The sequence below is a fragment of the Festucalex cinctus genome, chromosome 16, assembly GCF_051991245.1.
Source record: "Festucalex cinctus isolate MCC-2025b chromosome 16, RoL_Fcin_1.0, whole genome shotgun sequence".
In the NCBI taxonomy this organism is placed as follows: domain Eukaryota; kingdom Metazoa; phylum Chordata; class Actinopteri; order Syngnathiformes; family Syngnathidae; genus Festucalex; species Festucalex cinctus.
The window spans coordinates 11716467-11731206 of NC_135426.1; the positions used below are offsets into that span (position 1 = coordinate 11716467).

The 14740-nt window shown below is 39.8% G+C and overlaps 1 protein-coding gene across 5 annotated transcripts in view; it reads right to left on the minus strand.

Annotated features, from left to right (window-relative positions):
- The window catches only part of LOC144003168 (uncharacterized), a 199899-nt gene that overhangs the window by 159236 nt on the left and 25923 nt on the right, over nucleotides 1–14740 (minus strand). For all 5 annotated transcript variants that reach the window (XM_077499095.1, XM_077499098.1, XM_077499097.1 and 2 more), the window contains exon 3: nucleotides 10302–10392. In XM_077499095.1, coding sequence (XP_077355221.1) covers nucleotides 10302–10392 — 91 coding nt within the window. The remainder of the gene's footprint in view (nucleotides 1–10301; nucleotides 10393–14740) is intronic.

Here is a 14740-nt window from a genome sequence, read left to right on the forward strand (position 1 = left end):
GTTCCAGGTCACTACGGATACTATCCAATAATGGTGAAAAATTTAAAGAAGTTAATTCAGTTAACTTAGGTGAAATTTTAACACCTAAGTATTTTAAATTACCTGTAGGAAAGGAGTAGTGTGGATCCTGACTTGTAGGATTCCATGAATTTTCTGTAATAGGTAATAATGTTGATTTTGTCCAGTTAATAGAGTAATCTGATAAGTGAGAGAATTTAGTTATTAATTTAAATGCTTCCCCTAGGAAATAGCAGGTTCTTCTAAATAGAGTAATATATCATCGGCATATAGATTAATTTTATGTTCTATTGTCCCGGAGTGGATTCCTTGGATCCGTCTATCCTGACGTATAGCTAATGCAAGCGGCTCAATAAATATAGCAAATAATAAAGGAGAAATTGGGCACCCTTGTCTTGTTCCCCTTTGTAAAGTAAAACTCTGTGATGTAATCCCATTAGTAGTAACTGTAGCTTTAGGAGAATCATATAATATTGAGACCCATTGAATGAATGACTCCCCGAAGCCGAATTTATTTAAGACAGCAAAGAGGAAGGACCAGTTAACTTTATCGAATGCTTTTTCTGCATCCAGCGAAATAACAACTGCCTTTTTATCATGCCGCTGTGACATACTAATCAAGTTAAAGAGTCTCCTAATATTATTAGTAGAATGACGACCTTTAATAAAACCTGTTTGATCACTATGAATAATTGTCGAGATTACCGTCTCTAATCGAGATGCCAAGGCCTTAGCGATAATTTTAATATCGGTATTAATTAGTGATATCGGTCGGTAACTTGACGGGAGGGTAGGGTCTTTTTCTGGCTTTAATAAAAGTTTAATTGCTGCTATATTCATATCTTGACGTATATCACCTTTACTTTTAAATTTCAGTTACTACTCTTAGAAATAATGGAGCAAACATTAACCAGAAATGTTTAAAAAATATAGCCGGAAAGCCGTCTGGACCAGGTGCTCTGCCATTAGGCATACTGTCTAAAGCACGATACAACTCATCTATAGTAAGCGGGGTATCGAGAATATCTTTATGTTCAATAGATAACTGAGGTATATTTAAGCTGTTTAGGAATTCCTCAATATATTCAGGGTTAGGTCTATTAATTTCTGTGTATAGATTTCGATAATAGTTATAAAAAATATGGTTAATTTCTTCTGGTGATTGTGTGCATTCACCATTTATATCTATATATAAACATTTCAAGCTCAATCTCACCACAAGGTCACAGCCTGCAGGCAGCGGCCGCCGAGGCAGCAATAGCGTCTCTCCATCTCTCTGCCCCATTTAAGTGACGGATGCTTTTTGACATGTCAGAGCGATCGAGCCAGTTAGCCTCCGGCACGCTTCAATTAGAAGCCGGACTTAAGGCGGCGGGGAACTTTGCAAAGCACTGATACGAGGACGCAAATCAATAAAGGCGGCTGCGGTGCAAAGACCTGTTAAGTAATCAAATGTAGCTTTTATTACAAATAATGCACTTAAAAAAAAAGTCAAGTTTGAACTTGCAGTCAAGACAGACACACGTCTGCTCGTTATGACATTCAAACAAGCGGGATGTGTGATCATGAAATAAAAGCAGCCAATGTGTGAGTGACACGACTGCCGCACTATTTCACAGCCTCTCCGACAGGTCCATTTCCTTTGCAACGGGTATGCGATTGGGCCGGGGATCCTATATAACTGCCACGGCTGCCTTGCGTCAGCCCTATGAAGCTGATTTATGGATAAGATGCGTGCCGTTACACACGCCCTCGGGGATCAAGCCTATTGGATTTTGTCCGGCGCAATTAAACAGTCACGAAGGGGCTTGCAAATTGCAATATGATGAACTACGAGGTGCGCATTTCTTCTGCAGGTTTGCGAGGATCGGGAGTATATACAAGGTAACTCAAAACTCTGCTGCAGTAATTTGCATCGGGCAAACATAAAAGCTGGACCGACTTGATGGAGGAGGAACGCATTTAGGCCCGGTAGACCTTGAGGTTGGCTGAGTATCAATTTCTCACCACAGCGCAAGCGTATCATTGTCTGGGCTCTGCAGTAGTCACAAATGACAACAGAGGGTGACATGGAAAGGTCCCGAGGTGAAGCTGCCTGAAAATATCAGGGGGATGCTTCTGACAGAATGCCAACCAGGGTGGGCGCGAGGCGGCGGCAGTGACAAAAAGATGAGCTGCAAAGTGCTGGAGAGCTCAAAGACAAGGAAACACGCAAAAGTAGTCACTCTTCCATTTGAATTGATGAAATTCAAATCAACCCTCAACAGGATAGGACCCCACTCTTTTGAATGCTAAGCACTCCAAGACGGCAAAGAAAACAGATCAATTTGTGTGTGCGTGTGTGTTTTATTTTGATATCAAACACAATTACTTAATATAACAGCTTTATCACAGATCTGGATATGATCTTCGTTCACCTGTGCTTTTTGATTTCATTTTTATAACCATGTTACAAAATAGTTCTAGTGATGCAATCGTGATGCAAAATGGTGAAAATAAACTACTGCGCTTCTGCCTTTATCCAGAGCCTTAAAGGGAAAGTAAAACTTTAGAATTTTCATGACAGTTAGTTTGTGCAGCAGGTTTGATCACTTTATTTATATATTTATTTATTTATTAAAAAGCATTGTTTTAGTTTTCTCAGTTTAATTTATGTATTTTATATATGGAGCATTTGTCTACAACAAATTCAAGACAAAAAAAAATAAAAAATCCTTTTCCCGCATGCACATAGAGTAGGCAAATACCAAAATAAATACATTTAAAGCTGACCCCGAAAGCCAGCAATTGACCAAGACAAAAAAAAAAACATTGTCACTATACTGTAATTATCATTTCAGCTCATTATAATGTATAAAGAAATGTAAGATGTAGTTTCAGCTTTTCTTAAAGAAAATTTCATTTAAGATTTGTTTTTCTTTTTTCTATTTACCGTATTTTACGCACTATAACTCGGGATTTACAACGGATGCGGTTGCGGTGCGGCTGCGGTGCGGTTGTGGTGCGTTCCTGCGACGCAAGCAATTAGATTCCATTCATTCGAATGGTGCAATTTACACCGCTTGCGTGTGCGTTGCGTGTCGACTGCGTCTCAGCTGTGGCGTGCCACAGCCCTTCAACAAGGATAGACCTATTTTCTATTTTTAAATGGCAAGCTAGCACAAAACACATCGAGCGGGACAGGAAGACCGACGCAGTTTCAAAATAAATTTCCGGTTACCTTTCAAGATAAAACACTGGCCAGCTCCTATTTCGCAAGCATGTTAGCAAAATGTGATGTGGGCGTAGACGGGCCTGGAGTTAACGTGCGAGGTGCTCATTCACGGTTTAGACACCAGCGAACATGGACGAGGAGAGGTTTATATTGGAGGTAGAAAGCCACAAAATAATAAAAGTCCACCTCTCTTCCTGCTTCTCTGTTGAGCACAGACTTTCTGTGTGTTTGTCGTTGTTTTTAATGCCACATGATCGCGCGCGGTCACGCGAGACACGGGGGGAAGTGGTCGGCGACGGAGCTGCCGGACCGCAGCTGTGCGGAGCCGGTGTGGATTGGCCAAAAAAATTGACGCGTCCGGAGCATGCAGTCAAGACGCACCGCACCGTAGCCGCACCGCACACGCAACCGGTGTAAATCTCGGGTAAGGCGCACCGCATTATAAGGCACACCTTAAATGAATGGCATATTTTAAAACTTTTTCCAAATATAAAGACGCTACAGTAGAGGCTGGGGTTACGTTATGCATCCATTAGATGGTGCTGCGCTAAAAGGAATGTCAACAAAACAGACAGATAGGTCAGTCAAACTTTATTAATAGATTACAAACTAGCTTTCTGACAACTCCATTCACTCCCAAAATGAATAAAAAGCTGTTTTATTATTTTCTCTGAGATAAAGTATTAGTATTAGCTAGCGATCCAAGAGGGCGGGATCTTCTGCGCATGTGCATCACCGATCGTGCAGGGTCACCGATAGCGTCTTGACAGCCAGACCTGTTGCGGCTAAATATTGATCCATATATAAGGCGCACTGGATTATAAGGCGCATGGTCAGCTTTTGAAAAAATTGAAGGCTCTTAGGTGCACCTTATAGTGCGGAAAATACGGTAAATTATTTTGTTGTTTTCCATTAAAAAACTTGAACCCAACTATTAAAAAGACATATAAAACAGCGCATCCACTCATTTACGCAGGTCGTCATTTTCAAGTATTTTCACTCTTGTGGTTGTGCGAATTTGCAACAATCTAACATATAGTCACCAGCTGTATGTTGTATAATATGGTACCAGCTTGATGGTGTTGGAGGCTAGTAGCTAGTCTTCATATAGCATATGCCCTTTTATACCATGAAAGCAATCAAGTTAATCTGGTCCAAGACTTTTGCACAGTGTAATTATTTATAAATGTGGATGATTTGGGGCTGGTGAAGATATGTTTTGGTCTAAGTTTAGCAGTATTTTTCATTTGCTTTATTCAGTATCTCATGAAATGAAAAATGTTATGTTCTTTTTTATACTTGCTCATCACACTGAGTGGAAATAGGTGGAAGTTGCCAACCAGGCTTACAAAGGAAAAAAATAAAACAGAGCGGCAATTGTAAAAACGGAGTTAGAAAAACAAATTCATTCCTTGCTAGCTCATTGTATTGAAAACAAAAAAAACAATTTCTGCTTTTATTTGGGCTGTGTGCCAGAACGCTTATTGGCTGCATAATATTCCCGGAGTGTCAGCTGGTTGCCAGGCAACTGCTCCCCGCCTCCCCTTTAAAAAGGTGGAGCGGTTACCGTGTACGTGTTAATTGACGAGTCTGAGGAGCGGCGCTGGTCGAGGCTGACAAAGCTCAAGGTCCGTCAGATTTTGATTGAATTAAAAATGTTTTTACATCACATAGTGACTTGCTAATTATTTTGCAAACTAAATTAGGATGTTTCGACTTTCCAAGTATTTGTCACTCGCTCGGGGCCAAGAGTCAATTAGAATAAGTAAAGCAAGTACGCCTTTTTACATATTGCGGACAAACGCTCCCGTCTCCCCAGCCACCAGTCATCTCCCTCCAGTGTGCCACTTGTGGCCGTGTGAGTAATGTGGCGCTTCCCTCAGGTCAAAATCAGTGCACTACCTCGCTTGATCCAAACGTGTTAGCGTCACCTTCCGGGAACACCGACCAAGGAAAAAAGGGAGCAGCTTTCATGCAGAGTAGATACTTGTTGGGTGTCCTTGAGTTCCATATGTGCAATATGTCATGTCTTTTGTCGTACTTTAAACATTGCTGATTGGTTGATTGTTTATCTCCAGGGGCGTAGACAGAACTTTTGCAGTGGGGTTGCCAGGTTGAGACACTAAGGGGTGGCTACATGATGACACGTCCACAATTTAGGGATTGTGAGTGCTGCCTTGCGTATATGTAGAGCACACAGTCTCAGAATGATCGATTGTCACGAGGGATTTAACGATATCCAAATGTTACGATACGATATCACAAATTGAAGCTCACAATACGATAACTATCACGATACTGTGGGAAAAAGGTCACAATATTGTTTTAAAAAAAAAGCACAATATTGTGCTTTTGTACATATCAATGTTATGTTATTATGTTTTATTCTTATGTTATTATGTTATGTTGTTAATGCACGCACACATTGAGTTCCTCCACATACTTACTTGCTTCACAGACATATGTTCCCCTTCATCTGACAACTAGTGTAGATTTTAAACAGAATGACCAAAAGATGCATTATGCAAATTAAACTGCACTAAAAATCTGGCCACCAGAGGTTGCTACAACTGCACAAATGGAAATCAACCTGACATTTTGAACAGATATGTTGCATTTAAATATCGTGAACATGACAACAATGATACTGTGTTAATATCACAATAACACGATATTGTGCTTATCGTTACATCCCTAATTGTCACCAACATCATTTTGCATACAGCGATCTATGGCTCATTCATTCAAATCCATACATTGCTTTTGAGTTAGGTTTCTTCCTGCTTGTATTATGAATGTGTTGTGCAAGATTTGCATGTGTGCATTTGATTTCATGAAAGCTTGAGTGAGGGTGGGATGAGAGACAATAACTTGTCAGCCATGCTGAATGCTCACAAAAGTATCAAATATTTCATTGTTATGAACAATTCTTAAGGATTGGACAACACTTTGCTCTGGCCATGATTACTGAGGCACTGAGTATTTTTCCTGGTGTTACAGCATGTTTATTTTCCAAGGTTGAGCATAATAAGACATAATTCCGCCCCCCTAATTCAGTACAAAAACAGGACAACCTTGTTAGGCTTTCTTAGAAACTGGGCATGAGGCTTGACAACATCTTTGAGAAAGCATAATAAGAAAATCATAATAAAGTGTTTTTTTTTTGTTTGCTTTTACACTACTAAAGTATTGTTGAATTCTATTTTTAGCACAGATTTCCTACCACAGCACTCCAATTTGAATGCATTTTTTTTTAAATATTCTAAAAATGAGCCAGAGGCTGGCGTAGATGCATGAATAACATGATCAGATTGACTCCCACAGGTGCACATACACGGAAAGGCGTTACCATGGCAACATGAGTGGCAGATCAAGTTACGAATCTCCTTTTTATGGCACAAAAAAAAAAAAAGAACTTAAAGCTTTCCTTCAAGATTAGTGACAGCGACTTCATCCCGAATGAGTGTCTTCCAATGGATGGCTGCCTCCAATGATGGCGAGCCATTTCACAGATGTTGCAGTCACAAGTAGAGGCGCGACTGACTTTGCAGGTATCCATCATCATAAGGACATATTAGGAAATGACGGATAATCGCTTCTGCCTGGATGCACCGCAACATTTATTGGTGCCGCTGTTGTTCAGCTCCAATCAAAATCAGGTGGTGGTAATAATAATAAAAAGAAAAAAAGAAAAAACATGGCATCACTGCAAACTCCCGCTAACTGCATGCAATTTGATAGTCACTAATTTGATAGCTGCGAGGCAGAACCTGTGTCAAAGTGTGTGTGGGTGTGTAACGTGTATGTGGAGAATGAAAATAAACATTGCCGGGATCTATCTCAGTATCTCAGGTTAATTTAAGACTCTTGTCGGCTAATTGGTTTTAAAAAGAAGCTGTCTTTCACGCGGCCATGTCCAATTAGCCGAGTGCAATAAGAATGTCGTCCTGTCATCGGTGGCCAAACACAGCAGCCGTGCGGCAGCGTCACGAGCTGCCAGTTCAATCAGAAACGCTCAAGTCAGCCCGATTTTCTTTCACGTTTTGGCAGGGAGAAACGAAAAATGGCCTCCCGGGGGATGTTATACCTTGCAGCTAGATGTGAGAGATCTCGTGAAGAAAGAAAGGGAAGTCGCTATATGCAGAATGACGGTTTGGGAAGTTGATATTGTCAAAGTCAATGAAGAAGAGAGTAAGTACTGATGTCGTTTTACAGGATAACGTTGCTAAATAATTGTGGGAATGCTGAAAGCACTTAAATTATCACTAAACTTTATTATTTTTTCACTTTTAGAATTTTCCTCTCATTTTTTGCCATGCAATAACTCCTACATAATTATTCCGGTTCATACCGTTCAAACTTGCTTCAAAAATCCACGCCTATCTGGGAATATATCTTCTGATTCCACATTACCTGCAGTACAATTTAATGTTAAATATCAACTTTTCCCCATTCATTTTCAATGACATTGGAAGTGGGCATAGAAGATGGTACTTAGAGAAAGTTCATACATACAACTTACCATCATTACCAGCTATCAGATACTGCTCAGTGGCACAGTTGGTAAAGTGCATTGTTCAGTAATCAAGAGGTTGTGGATTCAAATCCCACCTCCGATTGTATATTGATAATATATCCATAACATCCATAACATTATGCGAAGTGGTGTACATGTATACAAAATGACTATCATCTGGTGAAATGCAATATAATTTCACTGAAATGATTAACTACATAATATACCCATTCAGCTGCAACACAAGCTGTCAGCTTCAAACAACAATTTTAAATATAAATATGTTCAACAAGTTAGCTCAGTGGTTAGAGCAATTGCCTACCACCACGGAGAACATAGTTCAAATCCCGCGTGGACCACATTTTAGTACATACGATGGTTCGAATCCTGCCTTAGACTGGTTGCAATTAATGAGTAATTTTCACATAATTTATCTTTTAATTTACTTCATAACCATTTCACAAGCATTCCACATGCATTCAGATATTAACATTTTGAGAAGTGTGTGCCAACTGGAGAGGTTTTGATAGGTATACAATAGAACTGCACGATATTGGAAAATCATGCGATATGCAAAAAGGGTGCACAATATATCGATATCAATATTATTGCGGTATTTAACGTGTATCTCAAGAAATTAAATTTTTATTATCTAATGAAAGAATTGCATTTTTTCATGCGGCAAAATAAGCAAACTTAATACAATCTTAATTAATTGTAATTACCTCTCGATAATGTTTTAGTTAGCCGACTGGTCAAATTCAGATAAAAACAAAATTCCATATGAAACTTTGCGATATGCATATTGCATCAGCCAATATCACGATATCGATATTTTTTCGATATATTGTGCAGCCCAAGTATGCAAGGTCAAACAAGTTTGAGAAAGTCTGACATAGACTAGCAGGGTATTTCCCAAGATGCATTTTTCTCCCCGGCATTACAATATGGCACATAAAGTAAAATACATTTTCTCCTGATTATGATTATGATATGGTATTGTATTTACTACGGTTACTGTTCTAAGCTCAGTGCAAGGTGTTTTCCTGTCCTAGAGTAACTGCTCTTTTTCCAATGGATAACACTACTCAATTGAAATACACAAAAAAAAGTTATTTTGGCAAAGGTTAGCATTTCAAACAAAAATAATCTCTTAAAATACTCTCTTATCTACTAGAGAAAAATATGGCAGCCCCTTATTTTCATAACCCTGAGGCTGGTGAGCATAAAAAAAATAAAAAAATAAAAATCCAAGTGGGCGAAAACCTTATCAGGTCTGTAGACATGAGGCACACTCTGAGGTTGGACTGATAGTGTCATAAGCATGTTGGAAATAGTCGGCTCCTGCTGTAAGTAAAGATTACCATCCCAAGTATGCCTTATTTCATTGAAAAACAAAGAAAAAAAAAATAAAAAATAAAAAAAAAATATATATATATATATATATATATACATACATATATACATATATATACATATATATATTTAGCTGCGAGCTGCTATTTTTCCAATAAAGCCGCTTCTCCTTGGGATGGATGTCTTGATGAGCAAGAAGGGAGGAACAGGAGGCTGGGAAAACAGCATGTACAGCTGGCACAATCAGCCTGAGCATTGGCAGAGTGGCAGCGCTTTATTACTTGTCTAAGTAAATGTATAATTGAGTCGCCTCATCTGCGGTGAGCGAGAGCGACGCGGGCACATTTATTTGAATGCAAATGCCAACGACTGCCAAGGAGCTGAGTGGCACACTGTACCTGCAAATAAGTCAGATTTTTGCTGAAAATTAAATAATATGCTTGACTTTCCCAAGGATGATAAGTATTCTCCAATCAAAGATAAAAGAAACGGTGAAAGTTCCCATCTGAACTTTACAATGTCTTGTTACTTTGTAGGGCTGGGAATCTTTGACTGTCTCACGATTCGATTCTGATTTTTGGGTCTACGATTCGATTCAGAATCGATTTTCGATTCTCGATTCAAGCGATTTTTGATTCAGAATTGCTTTGTACAACTGGTAATTCTTCATTAAGAAGGATTTATTTTCCTTTGCAAACAGTACATGCCACGGCAACAGCGTGCGAGAAGTTTGAAGATGATCGGATCAACTCTGTAGGAGGAGTTCGTTAAAATAAGACCCCTATGAAATGGCCAAAAAAAATGGCAACACGTTCCAAAGTAAATCAAAATGGCTGACTTCCTGTTCGGTTTAGCATATGGTTCAAAAAGAGGTTTTTGTACCTTGAGGGCTGTTACATATGTCTTCAAATTTTGGTAACTCTAGGTCAAACGTACAGCCGGAAATGCTTCATTAAGTAAGAATTTTGAAACACAAAATTTGATGCCTCGCCTCTGGCGGACTTCCTGTTAAGTTTAGCATATGGTACCAACAGACTTTTTTGTAGGTCATAGTTTGTTACATATGTGTACCAATTTTCGTAGCTCTAGGTTAAACATACAACCGGCAATGCTACGTTTAGGAAGAGTTTTGAAACTCTAAATTTGATGCCTCGCCCCCGTCATATAGTATGTCAAAAACTTTTGATTTTTTTTTACCATGATGTTGTCCCAGGTGTTGAGATGGTAGAGCCCAAGTTTGAAGTCAATCGGGTTAACCTTGTAGGAGAAGCAGGCAAAAGTATGACCCCTGTAAATGTGCAAAAATGGGACAAAATTAGACAATTTTGTATTGTAAGTGCCTTTTTCCACAAAAACAGCATGTGGGGTACAACTGCCTTTTCCCCTTCTTCTTCATTTCTAATTTAAATAAAATTGATTTTTGGATATGCCCTGCGATTGGTTGGCAACCAGTCCAGGGTGTCCCCCGCCTACTGCCCAGAGCCAGCTGAGATAGGCGCCAGCAGCCCCCGCGACCCTTGTAAGGAATAAGTGGTCAAGAAAATGGATGGATGGATGGATTTTTGGATATTAATATCAATCCGATTCGATTAATAAATGAGAATCTCGATTCTTTTATGAATCGATTTTTTGGCACACCCCTATTACTTTGTCCATAGTAGTGCTTCAAAATATTGATCTGTTACCTCAGTGTTACAGAAAAAAGTGGGACAGATGGAGTTTAATTTCCACCATGCTTCTAGCATCATTAATGATACTCTTGATTAATGGCCGACGTCGATCCCAAGCCCCGCCTCCGGGAACCGCAGCAGAAGATGACCGTCTTCCATCACACAAAGATACAAGAGGACACGCATGGGACTAATTTTCACCAGCACTCAACTTAGAACCGCCGGTGTAAACATTGTGACTTTTCTAATCAGCACTTTCGGTGCCAGTGCAGAAAAGGGCACATGTGGGAGGCGTGTTCGACGGGGGAAAATAGCCCCCGCATCATTCCTCCTATTTCCTGCCGACCTCTTCGCTGTTTGCAATCTGGCTCCAGTGTAATCCATCATGGAGACATTAATTATGTAGCAGCCTCTTCCAGGACAAAGACTCTAATGAAGAGCCTGTCAACACAGGCAGAAGATGTGAGGGTTACCTGAGCGGCTTGGGTGTGATCCTGAGAAGGGAGTTTATACAAGCGGTGTTGTGATAATGCTTGCTCTCCAGTGAATACACAAGGGCCAACGTGTCAGCTTGAACTGAGCAACAAAGCACCACCAATCCAGAGAAGGTAGAGTATTTTAAAACAATAGCATTATTGATGGCACAGAGGGGACAAAGTGTCCCCGACATCTTGGGTCCATTTTGTTGAACATTTAGCCAGTGACTAATCAATTAATCACATGGCAATAATGTCCACTTGATTGAGTGCCAATCGAGCCAAACAGCAACTGTTAACTGAAGTTCTGACTTCATCCCGATAGAACACTTTTGGAATGAATTAGAGCGGAGACTGAGCCAAGTATGTAAAATCTAGGGGTGTCAGACGATTAAATTTTTTTAATCGTAATTAATCACATGACTGATTATTAACTCACATTTTATCACAGATTTTCGATCTGTTCTAAATATACAATGTTTTTTCTAAGTTTCATACTGTTGTTTACACATAATGTTAGTAGAAATGTTAAACAGAAATCTGGCTGCATCTTTTAGTTATTAATACAATAACTTCATAAAAAATCATAAAATTGAGTTAAATTAAAAAGATGTACTCTACTGTAAAAAAAAAAAAAAAGTGTGATATTGATTTGTCCTTTTTTCTCCCACTAGATGGCATAATTGCATTTGTAAGATGTGGCAGCTCAGTGCATTTTTCTCTTCATTTTAAGAGCTGTCTAATCTTTAACATGAAGTAACTTGTGAATTTCTGCACATTTTTAAAATTGTAAAACACAATTTGAACCCAGTCTCCACAATTATATTCATTATTATTACCTTCATTACTGCTAATTTTTGGCGTGGACGTGTCTGATGCGTCGCGACTGGAATTCCAGCAGTACAGGACTTCCAAGTTAGGGGCAGTCATTAACTCATTCACTCCCAGCTATTTTCACAGAAGCAATCCCGTTCGCTCCCGGCTGTTTTACTGAATTTTGACTGATTTTGCAAGGCCCACAGAATATTGTGTTCAATTGCTATAAAAGCATGGAATCTACCAAAAGAAAGATTAAAGTATGTTTCTATCTGTTTCCGTTTTGCAGCAATTAGCATTAGAAGAGAGGTAAGTTTCATCAGTTTTCAAAATTCTTTTTAAAATTGTAAGTAATTTAGCTTTTTTTTCCCAGATGGCCCTGGTTGATCTCCTTTGCTCTGCTGCCCGTTTGTGTAATAACTACCATTTCTTCAAACGTTCTTTGCAGTTGAGAGGCTGCATCAATGCCTTCTGTATGCTCTAGCATAAAAAAACAAAAAACAAACAACATATGAATATGTCTTTGGGACATTTAAAACATAAAAAAAAACATTTATACGTTATTGGGAGCAAATGAGTTAATCACGCGGTAAAAACATGGTGTGGTGTTAAATTAACTCAATTATTTGACATCCCAAGTAAAAACATTTGAGGAGTTTGTCTCCGGTAGTCTGAGCTTCGCTCGTAAGTATTAAGGCATCAGTGTAATACAAAATTTGCACAGGTGAATGTGCAGACAGACATGACATGTTCGCCTCCAGCCAGCCACGCTCAACAGGAAGTGTGGCAATGTACTGGTGTGATGCACTGAAGTCGTTGCCAAGTCACGGCTGCCGCCGGTTCGCTCTCGCTTTGAGCTGGACATCTTACAGCCGTCGCTGAGCTCTGAAAGCCCGACAGGCACAGGGAGACGACCCAAGGTGTCGAGTCATAACCAGGCTGAGCGGGCCCGTTGCTTCATGGCTAATTACCGCTGGCTCCTGGCTCTTATCGTCCTACATTTCATCCCAGAACTCCTCTCCTCGGTGCCCCCTCTTCCCTCCATCAGTCCTGCTTCTGCCTGTCTCACTGTTCACCGGTGGAAAACGAATCATTAATGACAGAAGAAGGTTAGCCAATTTATCTCCGGGCAAAAGAATTTGCTCTCCTTGTGTCCCAGCAGTGAGATCACAGGACACACACACACACACGCTACAACCCGAAACAAAGGTCATCTCCATCTATCCAGCTCTGATTTCGCTTTTCATTCATTTCTAGTCCACTTACAGTCATACAATGGGAACAATTCCATAAAGGAAACAGACCAATGTCTGAACACAATAATTTTCAGTCGGTACAAAGGGGCACTTGGGTGGCAAATGCTGTACCGGAGCAGTCACACTTGGAAATTTGGGACTAAAGTAAACATAAATCTAGAACCAAACATTTTATTGTATCGCTGACACTTTCTCTTTGGCTTTTTGTGTGTTTTTATGCAAGGGTATCAATGATTTGCCAACGAGGAAAATGGTCAACCAGATAGAACTCAGAAAGGAAAGGTAGATTTAACTAACTAACTAACTAAATACTATCTTGCCTTGCTTCAGTAAATGGAGAAAATTATACCATTCATGGATGGTGGGCGTGCCTCCAACATAGTCCATAAATAGTTGGGCTTTCCACACCAACGCAGGCTGAACCAAGCCTTGTTGCATGAACTGATGAAGCCTTCTCAGATGAGAAGTGAACAAACAGAGCAGTCAAGTTGTGAGCAGTTCAATGCTCTGAGAAAGAAATGACTTCATAGGTGTTAATCACAACAAGTTAAAGGTGCCGTGGTCTTCTGGAATTTACTGTGTCTGACGATCGAGGCAGAAAAACATCACTGCATTGGCACCCTTTCGGGCAGTTTGATTTCAATTGAATTGCAGGTAATCTGTTGTTGGCGATGAAAAAACGAGTCCTGTCTCAAAGCAATGCAAAGCACAACAAGACCGCGCTAAACAGATGAGCATGACGACTATGGCTTGTAATTAGTCAAACAGATTAAACACTTTTTAATCATTTGAGGCCCAACAAGTCCACTCAAGTAGTCATCAGGATGTATTCTGCTCCACAAAAGGGCAGAGACGTACAAACCTTACCCACAGTACTGTTAATTGGTGGGGATGTGGCATAAACGGTCTGCATGTCTCCTTGATTATATGATCCAGTTTTCCTTGGATCAGTTCCCCCCACCCACCCAAACGAATAAATATTTTTCACCTTTGTAATGTGCAACCCATTATTTTTCACTACTCTGATAGGTCAGCACTAGTGGCAATTATCTTCATGTTGTATATACCAGTGGATTTATAGCAACGAGTCCATTTTCTTCTCAGAACATGGAAAGTGACTTAATAGGCCCCGAAACTGTGCAGTGTAAAAAATAAGGGGATAAACACGCTCAAGTCTGCGTAGGTGGCGTTTTACAACATCTATGAAATGTGAGTCCACCAATAAGGTGCTGTCCATAAAAAAAAATATACGCAGTGAAATTTATTTATGTAAATGATGAGAGGGTTTCGAGTCACCTTAAGACATTGCGTTTCATGACTTTCTCCCACCCTCCACGCACTTTGACATAATTGCAAGCTCTTAAATCTGATGATGGCCTTTATGGAGAGAAAAAGTAGAGTTTCATTTTGACCTCCAG